The following is a 21,103-nucleotide window of genomic DNA, read 5'->3' on the forward strand; positions in this document are numbered from 1 at the left end:
AACTGCCTATTTTTGGTGGAAACTGTCATGAGAGCAGCTGACCCAGAATCCACAAACATCAGAAATTCCCATTAATGTGAATGTTACAGACTGTGAAACGCCACTCTGGGATGTCTCACAGCCTGCTCTCAGTATTGAGAGGATCAAACTACCAGGATGGAAATGGCCAGTTGCTCTGAAAACTACCAAGCTGAGCAACTGGGCTGGAAAGAGAGGGAACACAAGTCCACAAGAGGAAAAGGCAGCACACTGTGCAAGCCATAGCTCAGGGTGCTCAGAAGCATGGCAAGCATGGGTATGCAGTCACCAGACTGTTGCAGTAGAGCCCTGGGAACCTCCAGACACTGGGAATACCTTGGCTGGGGAGAGGCTATGTATCAGACATGGTATTTGTCTGGAATAGTAATTCCTTCTCCCATTTTGGACTCTCTTTTCAGTCCAGAAAAGATTCAGAACAGGTTTTTTTGTGTGTGTGGTTTGTTTATTTGTTTATTTATTTATTTATTTATTTATTCCTTTTTCATACTAGTCAGATCCTGCTGCTGATCTTCTCCTGTCATGTCCTATTTTTCAAGCTATTTTTCCCTGGTATTTTTCAGTCATCTAAAGGCTATCCCATCTAGGGTGACCATCACCACTCTGAAGGTGGCCCATCTCTGACCATGCAGATAATCATCTTTCAATGACTTTGGCATCAACTGCAAGAAGGCACGTGCAAAGCAGACATGTTTCAGCAATGAACCTCCCTCCCTCCTGTTGAACCACGCTTATGCTTGTTCCAACAGATACATAAGGTGCCTGGGCCCGTCATCTCCAGGCTGACAGCTTGTATTCAGTGCTGGACAAATCCAGGCTGTGAAATGCTCTTCGTGGCGGGTCCAGCCGGCTGGTGGGATTGGCACGACACAGACCGTTACATCACCTGACCTCTGTCTGCAGAGTGCAAGGGAAAGGTATTGTCATCCAACGGCTGCTCAATAGCCAGGCAGAAGGAATTGATAGGTGTCCATTAAGCCTGCAGTGGACCAGTAGCTACATTATAATGCCAACCTCACCTTTGGTGTTAATGAGGCCCCTTCAATAACAGCCTCGATCAGAAGGGTCAGGGACTGAATAGAGACAGACTCCTTTCTCACCCAGAAAGCTGGTCCTTCTCATTCAGAATTGAAGCATGTTGGCAGAGCAGTTTGAGGACGTTTGTGCTGCCCATGTTGCATCTGCAAGGGACATGACGTATTTGTGACTATTCATCCGGCTCTTTTCACCAGCACTAAATACACAGAAAGCAAAAAATAAATTCTCATTGTGTTCCCGCTTACTAAGAAAATTTTCCCTCTTCCTTCTGGTTTGGAGGGTTATTGTACACTAAAAGCCTTTTGCATTTTTCAGTAGCTATAGTAAGCTATAATTTAGATTTTCCTCAGGCACAAAAGAGCTTAGTTAAGCTAAATTGTATTACAGTGTTTTTTTCTTCTTTTTTTTTTTTTCTTTTTTTTTTTTCTACCAAGTCCTTCATTAATAAGGGAACTAAGAATTTCCAAGCTGTCTAATTTTTCCCAGATGTAGCTAGTAGTTGCTACTAGTATCTTTCTGGCAATCAGGGGTTTTGGCTATTAGCAATCTGGACTTTCACTGTACTATCCTGGTGTTAAATATGTGCTGTGAATACCACAGTGCAGAGTGTGAATTGGAGAAGGAGGGGAAGGCAGAGAACAGGCAAAGTGAAATCATTTTTTAAATAATAAATATTGCTAGGATTAACAGCTGATTCAAATGAACATGCTTCCCTGCAGGGATCCAAATGCTGATTAGCAAACCAGGAGCCCTGCTACTTCAGAAGCAACATTGCTGCAGAACTTACATCTTCTCACTCACAGATTTCTCTCTTTTTCACTACCTGTTCTGTTTGTTTCATGGCAGCCAACACAGACAAGTCCTACACTGAGCCTTTGGCATGAACTAAGGATGACAAAGGCCGCAAACAGCAGTAAACAAACTGAACCAACACTCAGCTCCCTCAGTGCTCAGAGAAACCAAATCCTCCCTTGAATTCAGGTTCAGGACTTTTTCTGAGGCTGTAAGTGAAGACAAATGACACTGTTGTTGGCAAACCCACGGTAAGTACCAGAAGAAAGATACACAGCCCTTAATACTTAACACAACATCAGTTGTCTGTTTTGATTGCGGTTATGTTCATCTTGGAAACACCACAGAGTACTTGGCCCATCAGATACACTTCATGAAAGTAGACAAGGACCACTGTAATCATTTTGCAGCTGGTAAGTGACTTACATAGGTCCAGAAGAGGATTTAGGGGTCTTTCCACTCTGTCGTGTTGCATACAGACACAATGCTGAGGTGTGTATTTTCTCAGAGAAACTCTGCTCAAATGCAAGTTCTCTGTCTTAATCTTGAAGTCCATAGGACAATTACAAGGTAATTCTTTCTATGCTGTCTGACTCTGTGTGCTGGGGACAGCCTTCTTTGTTGGCTGGCTGGTGTCCAAGTCACTCAAAGTACAGACTGACCATAGAACTTGTGGTCTTCAGCTCAGAATGGAAAAGGGGAAGATGCAGCTAAAACAGTAAAGAGAAAATAACGATGAATGGCAATAAACAGTGAAACAAACTTCTTTCTCCAGGGATAGGAAGGGCAAGACAGGGTTAGACAAGAGGCTGGTTGCTGTGTATATATCATTTACGCACAGACATACACACACACATACATATCAGTAGATGATAGGGCCTTAGAGCAGATTTGTCAGCCAGACATCCCAGTGAGAGATGCCAAACATACAGGAAAGAACTTTTGCTGCAGAATGAGAGCAGGCTGGCAAGTAAGCAATTTGGGTGTCTTGGGCTACATGCTTGGGGGGGCTGCAAGAGGGGTGCTTGTGTGTGTTTGGGGTCAATGTTGTATTCCTGCAGCGAAGGGAGAAATGAGGAGGAGGGGAGCAGCATGGAAGGAAGAGGAGGCATCTCCAGAAACTGTTCTGATGTCTGTTGCCTGCTCCCCAGACAGAACCTCCAGAAAGCTGGAGCAGGATCTGCCAGAGGTCAGTGCTGGCTGGCCAGGAGGTATTTGTAGACACCTGACTGAGGGCTATGCTGTCCCAGGTTGCACGTGATGTGACCTTCCCACTGAAGCACTAGGTCTAATTTCTTTCCAAACACCCCAGTTGTTGCCTCCTTCACTGATGCTCCCCAAGAATGGTAAGGTTTGGCCTGTAGAACAGTCATGAAGTGTACAGGCAGGAATGAGAAAGGATGCATTATACTTTCCCAGGACTGTGTATTAGTCTGTGCTGAGTGAAACACTGCACATTTTTTTCCAGTCCTGTTTATCTGGCCAAGGCAGAGACAGGTGCAGTGCAAAGTATTTTTTCCACTTTATTTTCCACTATCCCCAGCTCTCAGGGGACAGAACCAACCCTTGGCATACTGTGGGCCAAGCAGGATGAAACACACACCTTTCAGCCCAAGACAAGGATCTCTGAAGCAAGGCTTTCAAAAGAAAAATAAAAAGCCCAAACAAAAATTAGGGAGAGCTGTCGTGCTCGATTTGCATATTTGAATATGCAGATCGGATCTGTTTCTTATCCATTGGCACTGGCCCTACTGTAGATGGCAGCAACACAGCAGATCTCTGCCAGAATACAGTGCCACAAAGAAAGACGCTAATTGGATTTGCAGACGCTTATTGCAAAACCCAGAAGTTGCTGGAATAGATATAAAGAAACAGGAGCTCAGCCCACGGCTGCCTTGGGTGTGAAGGCACTCAGCTGGCAGCTCGTTAGTTTGAGATGTCCCTACAAAATTAGAAGTTTGGAGGAGCCTGGGTGGCTGCTGGCTACACCTTCCCCAGCACAACCAGCACCTGAAACTCCCAACACTCTCTCCTGTAGAGACTTCCAATTTTTTTTACCCTTGGCTGCAGGGTGTTTCTTTTTTTTGTTTGTTTGTTTGTTTTATTTTTTTGAGCTTCAAAAGAAAATTGGGGGTGAACTTGATCACTCATTGGGCTGGAAACTTCAGAACAGGAAAGTGCTGGTGCAGCTAATGCTGGTTACAGGAATTTCTCTCCTAGAGTGCTTTCACAGTTGCATGTGAAGAAGTATTCTGGCACACTTTAAGCTGATCCACTCACATGGCTCCAGGGGTGCTGTTTTGGAGCATGCATCAATATAATGACATGCCTTCTCTGAATGTGGCACCCCAGCTTCTTCAGTACAACGCAGCTTCATGGCCAGGTATTGGAGTACCTCTCTAGGTGCTTTTCCCTCCTGAGGAAGTGGAAGCTGAGAAACCTAATCCAGGGTTTCCCATCCCTGATTTGGAAGTGCTTGGGTCCCATCCTAGGCCACAGACAAGCTGGAGCAGTTACTTGCATCCTAGCCAGCAGACGTAAATATAGATGGAGAAATGCAGTGCTAAAGTTGGAGGTCAGCCGGGGTCCTGCACCAGGAGAGCAACGAGCTGGGGAAAAACAAAGGCACCCAAAAATTGTCACCAATGGGAATCAAAATTAAAACAAAAACTAATGAAGTTGCACAGGATGTAACAGACAACTTTGTGGGAAAGAGAAAAGTTCAGGGTCTTGTGTGTCTGAGCAACACTTCTTGCATTTGGACCAAATTCAACAGAATAAGAGTGCAGTCAAACTCTCCACTCGTGGAAGAGGGAGGCGTTCAGGAAAGATCCAGCCTCAGGAGCTGGTAACAAGTAAGGGCTGTGATGAGGCTGAGAATGAATAGTAAGGACTGGGAGTTAGGAAATAAAAGATTTAGCTCTAAGAGTCATGTGCATGGGAATAATGTCCACAATTAAAGGTATCAGTGAGAACCCCCAGAGAAAGAGGCCCTGTCTCAACAGAGAAGAAAAGAGACTGTCCAAGGAAATGTCTCTTGGGCCTGCATCAGACAGGAACATGGAAAATTAGAACTGGAGCGCTTAAAAGAAGAATCCAAATCAGGCTCTTTTTGTTGTTGTTGTTAACTGAAGCGATTAAGCATTTTGCTTTACTAATATCTTCTATCAAGCAGATGAGGTAAACTGGCTCTTTAGAATGATTTGGGAACTGACTAATCCTTGCCTGTGGCTATCAGTTAGCAACACACACAGCATTATTGGCTAACATGCATTTTTCTGCTGCCTTACAAAGATCAACAAACTATTTCAAGAAACCCGCATGAAGAAAAATTCTGCTTTCCTCCTAAGAGAAAATTTGCGCAGAAACAGCCACAAATTGCACTTGTAACGGCAGCCCTCCGTTAGTTTAAGGCTCACGAAATCGAGCGAAACAACTTATCATTGAGAGTCAGGAGAAAACGTAAACAAAACCCCACTTTTCAGATGCAAATGTCGCGCTCGAAGTCAGCGGCGGGGCTGAGAAAACCGCGTTTGCAGGCCGGGCGGCTGCTAACGATGCCTCGGCCGCAGCCAGCGGCTCCTTGCTCAGCCAGGACGGTGACCTCCGGGCTCGTCACACAGCTGAGCCCGCGGCTGAGAACCGCCGCCTCTCTGAAGGAATCCCTCGGAGGATTTGCATTGCAAATCCGCTCGCTCCGGGCCAAAGCCGGGATATTGTTCGCCGCCGAGGGGCTCCGCGGCGAGCACCCCTCGCTTCCCCCCGGTCTCTACCGCGGCGAGCCCCGGGCAGGGCGACCCGCGGCGCCGGCCGCCTGGGGACAAGGGAGGCCGGGGGAGCCGGGGGGGGTGGAAGCGGGAGAAATGGGGGGAGCCGGGGGGGGGGGGGGGGGGAAACGAAGGTGCGTGAAGGAAGAAGGAGGAACAAAGAGGGGAAGAGGGGGAGATGGAGCGGGGGGAGCGGCCGAAGGGAACGGGGGACACCGAGGGAAAATGAAGGCGCGTGAGGGGGGGAGCGAGGGAGACCGAGAGGAAAATGAAGGAGAAAGGGGAGAAAATGAGGGCTATTGAGGGAAAATGGGGGACATTGAGGGGAAATGAGGGACCCTGAAGGAAACTGAAGGTGTATGAGGGGAGAATGAGCGAGACTGAAAGGAAAATGAAGGAGAAAGGGGAGAAAATGAGGGCTAATGAGGAAAAATGGGGAACGCTGAGGGAAAATGAGAGAAACTGAGGGGAAAACGGGGGATTGAGAAGTAATGTGAGGGTGTGTGAGGGGAAAATGAGGGAGATCAAGTGGAAAATGACAGGGAAAGGGAGACAAATGAAAGATATTGAGGGAAAATGGGGGACACTGAGGGGTGACGAGAGAAACTGAGGGGAAAATGAAAGGAAATGAGTGACAGCAAGTGAAAACAAATGAGACTAAGGGAAAAGGGGTACACTGAAAGAAAATGAGGGATAAGGGGGTAAAATTAGGGAGACTGAAAAATAGTGAGGAAGATTAATGATAATAAGAGGAGATGAGAGAGCAAGCGGGAAAATGAAGTAGAGCAAGGGAAAATGGAACTGCAAGAAAAATGGCAGACATTGAGGAGAAATGAGGGAGAGCAATGGGAAAAACAGGGAGATGTCAAACAAGGGAGCGTGAAGAAGGAGGGAGAAATAGGGAAAATGGGGGACATGAAGGGAAAATGAAGGACAGTAAGGAAAAAATGATGGAGACTGAGGGGGAACATGGGAGAACGAAGGAGATATAGAGAGAAATAATGGAGACAGGAAGAAACAACGGGGAGAGATGGAGGGAAAATGAGGAAGGAGACGAAGGGAGAATAAGGAAAACCAGCAGCTGAGGGAGCACGGTGCCGCTGGCTTCCTCCCCTGTATGCGCTTAGCCCTGCCCAGCCATTCCACACTGCAGTCCGCTGTACCGGGCCCAGCGGTTTCACTTGTTCTCAGCTCATTTGTGTAGGAAATTAATAAACGGGTGAGATCCGCAGCCGCCGGCGGCTGGGATGAATAGGACGACACAGGCAAAGGGGCAGCTGGGGCACGCAACAAGGCCTAAACACCACAACTAGCACCGGCCAGCGGCCAAGCAGTGCCCTGCTAAGGGGTATTAAGGGACGGGGGCGTGGAGCGGCTCCGGTAACGCCGCCGGGGCCGGGGCCCGGGCAGGAGAGCGCCGCAGCACGGCAACCGCCATGGGAGGCAGGCGGGAGGGTGGGGGCAGGGGGAGCTGAGGGGGGCGGTGAGGCCCCGCCTCCCACTCCCCGCTTGACCCATCGGGAGGCCCGCCCTTTCCCCGCCCCCTCAGCACCCTGCCCGCCTCCCATTGGGTGCTCCCCCCGCCCGTCAAGAGGAGGCGGGGGAGTCCGGGAGCTCCCGGGCGGAAGCCCCGCCCAGAGGCGGGAAGCGGCGCTGCGGTTGGCGGAGGGCGGTGTCCGTCTGGCGGCGGCGGTTTCCGCTTCCGCGGGGCGGGCGGCGGGGTGGGGGGGGGCGGGTGGTGGCGGCGGGGCTGGTGCCTGTGAGTGACACACAATGAGGCGGGCGGCGGGGCCGTGAGGGGCTGCGGCCGAGGAGGAGGGAGGAGGAGGAGGAGAGGAATCAGCAGCGAGGCTGTGGGGAGGGGAGGGGGGGTGGGGGGAGAAGACGAAGGAAAAAAAGGGGGGGGGATCTGAGGGCCCCCCCCGCAGACCGGCAGCCGAACCGCCGCGGCGGGCAGCGAGCGAGCGAGCGGGGCCCGCAGCGCTGCGCCCAGCCATGGACAATCAGGTGAGGGGGGCGGCGGGGCCGTGCTGCTTGGGGGGGGAAAGAGGAGGGGGGGGTCCTGGGCGCCTCCCCCACCAACACACACACAGGGGGATGGGACCCCAGCACAGGGAGAGGAGGGGGCTGCATCGCCCCTGCAGGAGCTGGCAGCATCGTGCCCTCCCCCCTTTTCGGATAGCCCCCCTCCCCCCCTTTTCGGGTAAGCCCCCCCCTTTTTCGTCCCCTCCCCCCTATTTCGGGCATCCTCCCCTCTTTCTCCCCCCCCTCCCTTTTTGCCCCCCCACCTTTAGGGCACCTCCCCCTTTCCTTGCCTCCTCCCCCCATTCCGCCCCCCCCCTCCCTTTTCGGGACCCCCCCCCCCATTTCGGGCAGCCTCCCCCTCCCTTTGCCTCACCCCTTTCCACTCTTTTTTTTTTTTTTTTTTTTTGGGGGGGGGGGCGTTGGGGGGGCTGCTGAGCCCTCGCCCCTTCATGGGTGGCCGCGCTGCAGCCTCACCCCGGCGGGGGGTGGCCCCGCGCTTCCCGCACGTTCCTGCCCCGGGTTCCTTCCCGGGGGGGTGGTGGCGGCGGGCAGCCCCCGGCAGCGCCGCTGCGGTGCCTCGGCAAGAGGAGGAGGAATGCTGGAAGTTCACCTGGGCTCGCCACGGCAGGCTGGTGCAGGCCTTTTGTGTGCGAAGCTGGCGTGCGGGCTGCTAGTAGGTCACCCCCGGGCTGGCGAGGTAAGGCCCGCTATCCCGTGAATAATAACCCGAAGGAGACCGAATGGAGACTGGTCATGGCTTTCAGGCAATTAGCGCATCAAACAAATACCAGAGCGCGCTACAGAGCGTTTATTAAGTTGAAAAGCAGCCTCCTTTGTATTATTACAAATCGTTTGACTAGGATCCTGGTTTCCCTTTGTTGAGAGACATGCTTGAGGGAAAGAAAAAGAAACACTCCATTTTCAGTGGAGCAACTTTGGATGTTTGTTATGTTGGGAGATCTTATTTTCAAATGTGTTTCAACTTCTGGCTTAATTCGTAGAGATTGTTAATTGGACCGGTATGTGAGAAGTATAGCAAGTACAACTTTCACTCTCAGCTAAACAGTTCTTTTTTTTTTTTTTTTTTTAAATGTTTAATTTTGTTCTCTTCCACATAGTCCCATCTGTTTCTCAGCTAAAATTTCTCATCCGTTTCAACTAGAATGGCAAATTCTGTAGAGTGACAGCCATTTGCACTTCTTGGGAGAGGGCTAGTAACTGGCAACAGTAGCAAAATTTAAAGGGTAATGATGGAATTGATAACATGAGGCTGCAGAACAGACTGGATCAGTTGATGCAAATGCCTGCCTGAGCAGTGGGACGTTCCCAAAAAAAGTGTGCCCATGAGCACCCTCCAAGGTGAGCCCAGACTGTTGGCAGACTGTCTCTGCACTTACACCCAGGGAAAGATTGTGGCACTTTGAGCCAAACACCTTGCCTTTTTCTTAGTCCGTAACGTGGCATGGAAGAACAGGCGGCCATGCAGCGTTGGTTTTAGTGCAGGAGTGAGATGGAGCCAGTGTAGATGAGCCCTAACGCACAAAAGAGGGAAAATGGCCTGCCAAGAGGGCTTGCAGAGGAAGGAAATCTAAAGCAATGTTTCACTAAAACAGGTGAAGCAATTGATTAGATGAGTTTGTCCCTAAGTGTTAGTGTTGATGTGTTGGATGGTGGCTGGGGCTATTTTACTGTAAAGATAATTGCTTGAAAGGCCGTGCTAAGGTTTATAGTTGAAATTAGCACTGGACTATAATTTGGGAGATCAGGCTTTGATGCCTGGTACTCTGTGATCCTTCTACCAAGAAAAAAGCGTACAGAGATTAAGTGACTTGGGCTTTTTCAGAAAGTATTAACCATACTCTGAAAATCATACTCTGATAAAATGTCAGGCTGGACATGGAAAATGGTTTTTGAGCATTAATCGTGGTTGTGTTTTCTCTTGCAGTTTCTCAGTGAGAAAATAAGGGAGAAAATTTCAGTGAGAAAATGCTTTCCCTAAGCATTTGTCTGGAGCTTGGGAAGCTTTCGGTTTTTATTCATTGTTTAACGTCATGCCCTCAGGTTGGGTCTGCGTCCACTTGTGTTACAGATAATGACAAATAATGTTGCCTCTCTTAATTGGGAACTGCCAGAAAGAACAAGGCATTATTTTCAAGTCTGAGGTGAAGAAGGATGTAAGGATTAAAAACCAGCCCTCTCCACTCCCCCATTTTTAATAAACTTCCAGTTACTGAAGCTGAATTTGGTTGTTTAGTTTGAGATGGCTGTGCTGCTGGTCTAGTTTGTATAATGTGTGTGCACAAAATTAACCCAGTAAGGAGTCAGATATGTTAGGTGTGATTCCATCATCTAGAAATTGTGCCCTAAGATTTGTTTGCTGTAACTTGTGTCTGAATCTTACTTGCTTTTTCCTCTGTTACATCTTTTTAATTCATTTGCTTTTTTCTGACTGTGAAGTCACCAAGAATGTGTGCATAAACACAATTTAATTTAATCTGTTTTTTAAGACATTTAATAGGATTTTTAAAAAAATAAAAAATTCTTAGACACTGAATACACCTTTCCTGCTTCTGTTCCTCTCTGATTAGAGTAAGATTTGAGCCTGCAAATCAGAATTAGGTCATTTAAGTATCGGATATTGTGCAGATATAATATACATTGACTTTGTGAAAGTGTGTTAATAAAATGTATTTAGAAGAATGAAGGATTGTAGCTGTGTTCTACTGAATTACACATTCCTGACAATATCAAAAGCCACCAATTTCTGACTTGATTTTTCCTGTTTTAAGATTAGTTTTCTGTTAGCACTGTGAATTCTGTAAGCTGAGAACATCAAGTTCTCTCTCTGACACTTTCTAGAAATAAAAATTCTGCAATTAGACTTTGCCGACAATGTATTTGATAAGTGAGGCAGATAAACCTATTCCTCTTCTACAGCTGCTTTCTCTGCAGTGTTAATATTAGGGGATAAATAGGTATGAAGTGGTGCTAAGAACTATTTTTGGTACCTTTTCTGGTTGCCAACACCAGTCTTCAGAATGAGACTAATCTCTTGGTGGAGGCTGTTGTATTCTTCCCCTGTGCTTATCTAGTGTCTTCTCTCTGTGGGGCTCAGCATTAGCCATCCCACGTAATCTGTTCCATTTTGCTTATGGTCTTACCTCTGTCCTCAAACAGTGCACGGTTCAAGTCAAATTGGAGCTGGGGCACAGAGCCCAACTGCGGAAAAAGCCCACCACTGAAGGGTTCACTCATGACTGGATGGTGTTTGTCCGTGGCCCGGAGCAGTGTGACATCCAGCACTTTGTGGAAAGGGTGGTCTTCCGCCTACATGAGAGCTTCCCAAAACCCAAGCGAGGTGAGTCAAGGTTTGAAGATGGGTTATTGGGTCTTCTGTGTGAAACAGCACTGTGCGGTGTGGGTTGTCTTGTTCCATCAGGTTTTTGTAAAATCTCCTCTTGAAGAACAAAATGTACATTGCGTGCATTTGTCTTAACCTTTACCATCTTTGTTTGAGGAAGGGCAGGGAGAACGGGACCTTTATTCTGATGAAAGGTTTGGAGGTGAGATGCTTTCTCTTCTGTAAGCATTAGTATATGCAGGTCCTCCAGACAGTGCCAGGTGATTCATGGTATAAAAGACGAAGGGGGAGTGGTTTGTTAATACTGGCCAACAAAAGCTGGAAGCATGCAATGGATGAGTGGCCTTCCTACAGGACTAGTGTATTTACTGGAGGAAGTACACTTCTGCATTGGTCCCTAAGTAGCTGTGAGGTTTTCTGCAGGGTTCCAGCACGGGTATTTAAGGCAATGGAATTCACTGCAGCCAGAGGGGGGTCTTCTGCCTCAGAACACTGCAGCTGCACGGGTGTGTGTGCACACTTTGTGCCCAGGGGAGTGCAACAAAGATGGTGAAGTGTCTGGAGGGGAAGATGTGTGAGGGGTAGCTGATGTCCCTTGGTTTGTTCAGCCCAGGGAAGAGGAGGCTGAGGGGAGGCCTCACGGCGGACTGCAGCTTTCTCACGAGGGGAGCGGAGGAGTAGGCACTGAGCTCTGCTCTCTGGGGACAGTGACAGGACCCGAGGGAACGGCATGGAGCTGGGACAGGGGAGGGTCAGGCTGGGTGTTAGGAAAAGGTTCTGCACCCAGAGGGTGGTTGGGCATTGGGACAGGCTGTCCAGGGCAGTGGGCACAGCACTGGGCTGTCAGAATTCAAGAAGCGTTTGGATACCTCTTGCAGACATGGTCTGATTTTGGGGTGGTCCTGTGTAGAGCCAGGAGTTGGACTTGATGAACCTTGGGGGTCCCTTCCAACTCAGGACGTTCTGTAATGTATTTGTGGTAAGTGCTGTGCAATCAGCAAGGCTGGGGGGCTGATCCAGCTGGGGAGAACATCAGAATTGTAATGTGACTTTGTGCTGGATCAATTCTTTGCTCTTCCTGACTGTGCAGCACCGTGAACCTTATTGTTTGCTTGGGGCGGCTGGAACGTGTGGTTGAGGTGGAGGAGCAGGAATTGCCCTTCTTGGCAGCAGCAGGTACTTAAATCTATTCAAGATTGTGTTAACTGCATCCGCAGTGTTGTTGTTACGTAGTGTTACCAGGAGTGCTGACTGCCTAGGAGTACCACTATAAATTACTTGGGAACGGGCGTTCTCTGAAGTACTTTTTTGGAAGACTGCTGGTTATGCAGGATGTCTTAGCACTACTTACTGTGTTGGTTATTTGTGAGAGTCCACAGTGGAAAACACCTGAGAGGTATTCATCTCACGAGGATGTGAATCTGGTGTGGATGTTAATATCTTCTTCAAACTGATGCTGTAAAACTGATGTATGATAAGGCAGTGCAGTACTGAACTGGAAGCTAATTTGTAGAACAGAAGTTACAATCTGCTGTGCTACAATTCTTGTCATCCAGTGTAATTACATTATTACAAACAACTGTGTTGGGATAGTACATTGTCTTTGCTCAGTAGGTTGCCATGTCATCTACCTTTAAAGAGAGAGTTTTCCTGTTTCCTAGATTTTTAAATGCTTTCTTAAGCTTTCTTATAAAGCGAGTATGCTTTTGACCAAATGGTGGATTGTACATAAATTGTGGGGCATATGCATACTATTTCTAGATCTGTTTGAAAGACTTCTTCAAATGATTCTCTCTTACTTGAAGCAAAATCTACTGGTAGGCTTGTGCTGCTGGCTGGTTGCTTGTATAGTAATTTGAATTTGTTAGAATAGGGCAGCAAAGGAACAAAGACTGCTTGGCAAATAAACTTAAGATTCCTGATGCTATATTGGCACAGTTCTTGGGTTTTGTGCTTCCCCCCCCCCAGACTGTAGGGAGTTTATATGAAATTCAAATTAAAGCAAGTCTAGGGATTTTGATTATTTTCAGATCCACTCTTTTTTTCACAGTTGAATTTTCAGTGCGGCTTACTAGAACCTGTATGATGGTAAAAGTGCTTAGAGCCAGGGTTAATATTAAAGAAAAATTAAGGGAACATTAACGTTAAAGAAAAAGAACTTCTGTGTTTTTTAGGTTTAAGGTACTGTTTCTTAATCATATTGATTAGTTGGATTTTTTTTGAGAAAGTAAAAACACTTGCACTGAATTCCCCTAACTGATTTATTGACTTCATTTACATATATTGTAGCACATGAATTCTATGCAAGTGCATCCGGTTCCTGAGAGGGAGAATATCTGTGCTGGTCTCGTGTTTCTCCTGGCAGCTGTTCTGTATATCTGTGCCACGGCCAAATGCTCCGAGAATCCTTTGAGCTGCCTATCACGGTGCTGAAACACAGTGATAGAGGACAGGAAGGATTCAGTAACACACCGATACAACAGGTAGTAGAACAGGAGGAACTGGGACAGGAAGCACGTAGGTTAATTTCTTAGAAGTGATTAACTTTTGCAGTCGACGTATCTGCAGCAGGCAGCACTGTGACCCTAGCGGCAAAGTGTTTCACCGTTCTCCGTTTACTTACATGTGAAGCAAATAGCTGCCTTTCCATGCCCTTCAGGTTTGTTATGAGGTTTGGGTGAAGCAGCATATAGTATGGGTATTATGTAATTATGAAGATTAAGCATTGCAGGAGAACATTTCGAGGGGAAAAAAAAAAAACATGTGCTTGCACATTGTGGGGTTTTGATGAATAAATGTTGGCATCAAAGTCAGTTTTACCTCTGCACACTGTGCAAGTTCTCCCCTTTTGAGTTCTTGCATTTTTTTGCAAGACAGCTTTAACTGGCATTGTTGTGGAACAGCACAGAACTGTAATTGTATCACCGCAAAAAGGAGAGGGGGAAGAATCTCACAGAGACTCTGGCACAGAGTGTGTTTTATGTTTCCTTTCTATGGGAGGAGCTAAGAACAGATTCTCGTTTTCCTAACTAAGCCCATGACCACCATCTTGTTTTGCTTTGTTTTTTTTTTTTTTTTTTTTTTCCTCATAAAGGTCAATGCTTTAAATGAGTCTTGAGTTGTCGGAGACACATTTCTCATCTTGCAACTCATTTTCAGCTCAGGTTAAGTTGCATTATATTCAAAATTAACGTTTGTATATTCTCTTTTCAGTGTGCAAGGAGCCCCCATACAAAGTGGAGGAGTCTGGCTACGCAGGGTTCATTATGCCTATTGAAGTGTACTTCAAAAATAAGGTAGAATCTGATTTCTGGTCTTCTAATTGTTTTGAGATGTGCCAGAGACTGAAACTGCCTGACAGAAAGACTCTAAATTATGTGACTGTTTTATGTGTGTGTTTTTTATTACTCTAATAAATAGAATTTAACTGGGAGTTGGAAGCTCTTGCCAGACTTCAAAAGAAAGCTTTTGGCAGAAATGGAATTGTATAGAAAGGTAATATCAGGACAACGCAATGGTCCTAGAGATTCTGAACAGAGATTGTACCACTTGTGGCAAGCTTCTCCAGCATAGATAACAGTAAAACAGTTTAAAGTGTTTCATGCAAATATGGAAGTAAATCAATGTAAAACGCTGATCTTATAAACACTTTTAAATGTTGTTGATTAGCAATATATTTAAAACTGGATTTTTTTTCTTTGCAATTTTTATTAAAATAACTGTACAGGTATAAAACTTATTGGCCCAAGACAACCATTTGCATATAGAGAAGAGTTATTTACAGCTCTGTTAAAAATATTGTTGTCCTGCTTCAGTACTCTTCCAAAAAAAAAAAAAGAAAACATTAAATATTTTAAATCTTATGATGTATTGCCAACACATGTTTGAAAGTTAAAATTTGGGATTTATTACTTGCTTTAAGTCTTACCACAGAGGTCACACGCTACATGACTTGAAGAAGGTTATGAAAACAGGGATTTGGCCACTTGCATTTGTATTAACTCAGTTTCAGTTAAATTGTTTTGTTAAGCATAGATACTTAATCTTTCTGGTTTTGATTACTACTTTCCAAAAAAACAAACGACAACAACAAAAAAACCTGTTCTGGATATTATTCCTGCAAGGGAATCTCGATAAAGTAAAATGTGAATATTAAGCCACCTTCCAGTGGCTTAATGTACTCCCATCCCCTCAACCCTCTAGAACAAGCCCTGGGTTATGCATACAGCAGACATTTATAATCATTCTATTTAGCTTCAGTGTCTTTCCCAGTGTACCTCCTGCAGATGTTTCTATTATTTTCTTTTTGCCCTAATCTAGCACAGTACACTCTCTAGTGGTGTCATTTGTGAATAATCAAGAGGGTTTTTTTTGGTCTACTAGGTTGCTTTTGCCCCACTTCGAGTCTGAGTTTGTAACAAGCTAAATGATGAGACTGAGCAACTACTACAAGAATCTTTTGCCTGCTACTTTCTTTTGGGTGGGTGGGGTAAGCCAAAAGGATGTGAAGAGAAATGGCAGTTAAAGGCATAGAAGGGGATGGAAGTTTTTGATAGAAGCAGCTTTTCTGGCAAGTACTGAAAACTGACGTGAATAAAGCAAAAAAACAAAACAACAACAACAAAAATACCCACACCAGAACAAGAAGAACAAAAACACATCTTGAAAGCTTAAAAGTAGTTTGTATATTGGCTCAATTCAGGTTCAAAAACTACCTTTCCATTCTTGACCAAAAACCATGAGCATTTCTGTGCTGTTTGCAGTGGGAACCTCTAATGATTGCGATGGGTGAGATATGCTTTGTTTCTACTCTTACCTTTTTCCCCTTCCTTTTTTCACCAAGCCTTTTCTCACACTTGCCCTTTTCCTGTGGGTCTCCCATGGCTTTGCCTTTCACATGTCCTCAGATCCTTCTGTCTCATTTCTGCCTCTCCTGCATCTTCTGTAGGTGCACTTGTTTGTATTGACTGTCTGCATTTGTGTGCTTTTTTCTCTCTGTTCCCTGTATTCATGCACTCATAGAATATGGAACTGGCAGCTTTTCTGAGTATAACTTGGTTTCACACATGCTGGGGTCATCACTTCTCATTGTTTCTTTAAACACGTGACGGCATAGTTGTTCTTTCTAGCAATAGGGATATGGTGGCTTTTATAAATAAGGGAAATAGGTGGCCTCTGTTGTAGTGGAAAACAATGGAAGCAGCAGTTAATTTGAGGGAAGGCAGTTTGCATTTGGCATTTTGGTCTTCAGAAATGTGAAAAGTAGGTAGGAAAATAGTTTTAGTTGTAAATTTATCCTTGAAACTACAAATCTTTGAAACACCTTTGCCCTATTTCTTACATGCAAGTATTGTGGAGAATTTCTCTTCCGCTTTTAATTAATCAATCATCTAATTAATTTTGTCAGTAGTCCCAGTATTAGACAGGGGCAGGCAGTGGTTGAAGGAGAATGTGATAGCTTCGGTCTCCCAGCACATCGTTTGTCCAGTGAAATGTTTCTGGGTTCAGCCAGGAGGTTGAAATATGGAAGCTATACTGAAGTTACTTGAAGTTTGCTGTTACTTCTTTATAGTTAGTAATTTTTCCATCGCTATGTCAGCAAATGTTATATTCTCTGCCCATTTGGAAGTTAAGCTCAGTACTTGTAATTACTGGATGTTCAGAAGCTGCCCAATGTGAGGAATTGGTTTCATCCAACAGCTACTGCACAGTGCTGCTACTGACCTGAAATACAAAGAGTTGTGTGATTATTTTCATTGAGCAGGGTTGAAGGAAACTACGAGGTGAATACTGCTGCAAAGACTGGGATGGAGTAGAAATTAAAATGTTTGGGAAAGAGGAGGAGAAATGGCAAAGACTTGGAATACAGTTCATTTTCTCCTTCGTTGAAGAACGTGACATTAAAGCACCATATAAATAAGTACTTACTACTTAAAGGCCATATGTTCACTCTGATCTCTGTAAACCTGTTGATACTGGTGGGGATCAGCTGTTGTGTGGAGAGCATATATTGTTCTGAATTGATCACAGCATTTGGGACTTATCCTTGACTAAGTCTTTTCAAGTAGATATTATGGATTGGTCCTGGGATTAGATAGAAGATGCAGTGTTTTATCGGTGACCAGACAGGACGAGTCAGGTGGTTCTCACGGGCCATATGCTCCCTACATTCTAGCACGTTTTTGTTGATGAGTGAAGTGTGTCTTCTCAGCTGAAACCAGAGCTGTAAAGGTTTTGGGATTTGTTTATTGATGCATGTTTAGCTTTGTAAAGGTGAGAAGAAAAAGGATTTAAAGAGGGAATGAAGTAATCTTTGAAGGTTGATCTTTGTCATGGTTGGCTGAAACTTTTTTTCTGCGGTTTAAGCTGCCTTTCTTAGCCATTTCCTTTCTCCATTCTAATTTGTTACTGGGATGATAAATAGTAATTGTCAGAGCCAGTGTACTCTTTGCTTTGGCTAAAGAAACAGGGGCATACTCACTACTAAGAAACTTTTACTAAGATCGGATTAAGAATGTTTTTAGCGAACTTCATCAGGGATTTTCTTTAGGCAAGTTTGCATAAAATTGCCCATTAACTCTCCTCTGTGCTAGAATACTACTTTGCCTGTTAGGAGTAGGAGAGTCAGTGCTCTTGGCCCTGCTGGAGCTTTTTGATGCCTTTCTGTCAGACAGGGAAGTGTCAGCAGAGGATTAGAAAAGGTGCAAGAGCCTGTTCTCCTCCTGTACAAATGTGGTTAGGCCTTGTTGACATGTGTTTGGCCTTTCTGTGCTGTATTTTAGTTCCTTATTAAGTAGGTGTTTTCTCAGTCTTGCCATCTGAATTGCAGAAAATACTTAAATATTGCTCTGAACTTTGAGTGTGTGTGTATTTGGTTCTTTGAGAGAGTCCCAGTTGCTTCTAGAGGCTGTCCAGTCTGCTATCTGCTCTGGTGTTGGTTGCCAGCTGGAGCCTCTGCAGCTCAACGTGGAAAATAAATGGCAGGACCGTAGCAGGTTAAATATTATTTTTGAAAGCAGGGTTGACTAGTGATACTAGATCACTTGGGAATTTTTGGACTGAAATGTTAGTATGTTATTCCTATTTTTAAATCCTTGTGTTTCTTTCTGTAGTGAGGGCTGCTGTTAGTGGCTTCTGGTGCTTGAATCAATACAAGCTGGGTACAATAAACACGTTGCTGTTTTTCTGATACTCTTCTCCTTTTCTCTTCCCCACCCAATTTCAACGATCTTGAGATTTTTTTCACGGCATTGTTGTCTCCAAATACATCTCTCATAGTAGTGTACATTTTAATCTGGAGGCTGTAGCACAGGCATGACTTTGGTACTCAGTCACTGTTACGTTTTTGCATCCTAATTAAATTAGGTCTTCTCTCTGCTTTCATGTTGTTCTAATGTAAGGCAGACTATTCTAATGCAATGTGGATGAGATGTGTTAAAGCCTGTTAAAGACTACCTTCCCATTGCAGGATGCTTCCAACATTTACCTAATGGAATACATGTAACTTAGGGTTTTTTTAGTAGTGAAAACGGAGGCATGTGTGGACGGCAGAGAAATCTGTTTGTTTCTTCCAGTTTCATTCAGAATAAAAACATGTATGCTTCCCCCATTCTGCAATATTCAGAGAAGTGCTATGTAAAATGCACATAAAATATTGAAGGGTAACATTATTTGATTCTTTTTTTCAGAGTAGGAGCTCAGTGGAGATGTTGTGTATGGGCTCAGATATGGCCAGACAGATGAGGATCAGGGCTGTGCCGTCAGAAAGGTGTTAGCTGGTCCGGGTCTCCTGAGGAAGGCTGCTGAAGTGACTGTATTTAGGCAAAGTGCTTGATTTTCTTCAAATCCCTGTGTTATGGGAGCAGGGTCTGTGCAGGTTTGAGGAAAAGAGGAGTCGATTTCGCCTGTTGCTGTTTGTGATTGCTGTAAGTTGTGGAAGGAATAAAACTGGTCAGTGTTTTGAGTGCAAGCATTTGTTTGCTACCATCTTTTAGGTCCATATCACCTTACGTACCTAACCTGAAGTGCTTCCTTGTGTGCAGCTGAGCGATGCATCTTTTTAAATATTCCATCCTAAAATGATGGGTGTTATCAGTTCATCCATTCTTCCACCCGTCCTGGCGAAAGCACCCGTGCTGTGTCTGTAGCCAGTGTTTGGCACATTGACATGACTCTGGAGAGGTTGTAGTGCCTGGCAAGGAGGCATTGTCAAACCCAGCAGCCTTCCTAGCTGTGCCAGCATCATCATATCTTGGATTTGTAAGAGCTGGTAGATTATTAAATACTTGTATTTGAGCAGTGAATACATTTTCTGATTTTCAAAGAAAGCAATTGGCTTCGAATGGGGGACAGTTCCAAAAAGCTGACCTCTTATCTTTTGTGAGGTTTTACAGGGTTTAATAAAACAAGGATGGCCTTGCCAGCAGAGCGCAACATAAGGCTGGGGACTTGCTTTAAAAATGTATATTGCTCTATTCACTTTTAAATGTCCTGCCCTAAAGTGGGAGGGAAGACTAGTCAGACGGGTTGTGCAGGCTGGGGGTTCATTTATACAGACGTTATGAACTGGATACAGATAAATGACTCTGTCAGGCTGGATCTGTGGCAGAAGGGAAGTCCTGTTAGATGTTATGGTTATTGAATAACCATGAGGCTGCTTCCTTGGTGTGCTAGATTTTTGTAGATAATTTTGTTTTATGGCTTTCTAAAAGTGATTTATGAGCTTTATGTGCACGCTACCAGTGAAATTCTTTTGATTTGTGTGAAGTGGCAAAGGGCACACCCTGCCTTAAAAACAGGACAAGGAAATTTTAACAAAAGACTTTGAAAAATTCCTGCTCTTACGAAAAGTGCCAAAAGAACTTTAACCCTTTACTTCAGAACTCGGAAGAAAACTAAAGCTGCTCCAGTATTCATAACCGCACTGGCAGTCAGTGCAGACAGGAAGCTGGAAAACAGTAAAAATAAAGGACAATGTGCTCAGGTTTGGAGATCGGCGCTGCAGCAGGCGGAATTCAGTGGATGGAGGGAAACTTACAGCGGCTGCAAATATGGCTGGGCCCTCCCTCAGCACTACATGCTTCTCTTTTCTTCCCTTGCATCTGAGATTTAACGAGCAGATATGGACTGAGGTTCAGGGTGTCCTTACTCAGACATTCCATGCCAGATTAACCATTTGACAAAAATGACCACTGAAAGGCAGCAGTATCTGCTAATTATAAATTCATGTCCTTTCTAAAGCCTTTCTTGGAAGTAAGGCCCTTTGGAAAAGCTTACGGTCTCAGAAGGCAGCGAAATATCCACAGGAACTATGTTTCTCCTCTTCTTAGTTTTACTTCACAACAAGGATTGAACATGAGAATGTAGAATTGTGTAACGGTAAAAAGCTTGGCTCTCCTATTCAGATAATGCTCAAGCAGGAGCATAGAAAGTGTCGCTGCAGCAGGAAAACAAACTGCCTGGAGTATGTGTGGATCCCAACATCTTACTCCAAAAGATTTTGAAGTGTGACACTGCGGATTGATTGTGGCATTCTGTTTAAAGTTAGAGGATGTGTGGGCCCAAGTCAATTGAGGGATATTTTCTTTGGCTTTCCTCTTTTTTTTTTTTTTTTTTTCCTCCTCCACTCTTAATGGTTGTTTAGAGGGGAGAACCTTTGAGGGAAGACCGGATGGGTTAAGCTTTGGAGTGCCTTGAGCTGTAATCATTAGCAGTCAGCGAAGGCAGTAAAGAATGTTTATTTGCAGCTTCTAGCTTTGAGACTTTTGTACTTTTAGGAGTGCTGTAATCTTAACTATTCACTTGGATGGGGGGCTTCTGATGTCCTGAGACGATACAAAGGATATTTTAATGATCATGGTACTTGGCTAGGGCTTGCTTCCCAGAAGGGTCGTGATCTCAGAGTTGGAGAAAGTCACATTTAAAAAGTGTCTTAATTTTGCAATAAGTGGAAATTCATCACAGAGGTCTGGTATGTATTTGGGAAGTTCTCTGATACTTTAGAGCCTGTATAAAAAATGGAATACCTAAGACAAAAGGGGAATTAATCTTCTATTCCATTCTCCTGCTCTGAAAGCAAACAGGC

The 21,103-nt window shown here is 45.0% G+C and overlaps 1 protein-coding gene and 1 long non-coding RNA gene across 5 annotated transcripts in view; one reads left to right on the forward strand and one right to left on the reverse strand.

The window, feature by feature from the left end:
• Nucleotides 1–459: 459 nt before the first annotated feature.
• Nucleotides 460–5,526, reverse strand: LOC139999777 (uncharacterized). 3 transcript variants are annotated; one of them, XR_011805297.1, is made up of 3 exons: nucleotides 5,345–5,526; nucleotides 2,293–2,576; nucleotides 460–1,217 (listed from the first exon to the last, which is right to left on the reverse strand). It is a non-coding gene; the product is annotated as an uncharacterized lncRNA (long non-coding RNA). The 3 variants fall into 3 exon arrangements; XR_011805298.1 differs by having other exon boundaries at nucleotides 460–933; nucleotides 1,056–2,576; XR_011805296.1 differs by having other exon boundaries at nucleotides 460–2,576.
• Nucleotides 5,527–7,392: 1,866 nt separating this feature from the next.
• Nucleotides 7,393–21,103, forward strand: part of MLLT1 (MLLT1 super elongation complex subunit) — a 34,002-nt gene continuing 20,291 nt past the window's right edge. Inside the window, exons 1-3 of one of the 2 annotated variants that reach the window (XM_072029350.1) lie at nucleotides 7,393–7,640; nucleotides 10,836–11,016; nucleotides 14,233–14,315. In XM_072029350.1, coding sequence (XP_071885451.1) covers nucleotides 7,629–7,640; nucleotides 10,836–11,016; nucleotides 14,233–14,315 — 276 coding nt within the window. In that variant the 5' untranslated portion in view covers nucleotides 7,393–7,628. The remainder of the gene's footprint in view (nucleotides 7,641–10,835; nucleotides 11,017–14,232; nucleotides 14,316–21,103) is intronic. The other variant, XM_038169134.2, reaches the window with a different exon arrangement.

Source organism: Anas platyrhynchos, chromosome 29, assembly GCF_047663525.1.
Source record: "Anas platyrhynchos isolate ZD024472 breed Pekin duck chromosome 29, IASCAAS_PekinDuck_T2T, whole genome shotgun sequence".
NCBI lineage: Eukaryota > Metazoa > Chordata > Aves > Anseriformes > Anatidae > Anas > Anas platyrhynchos.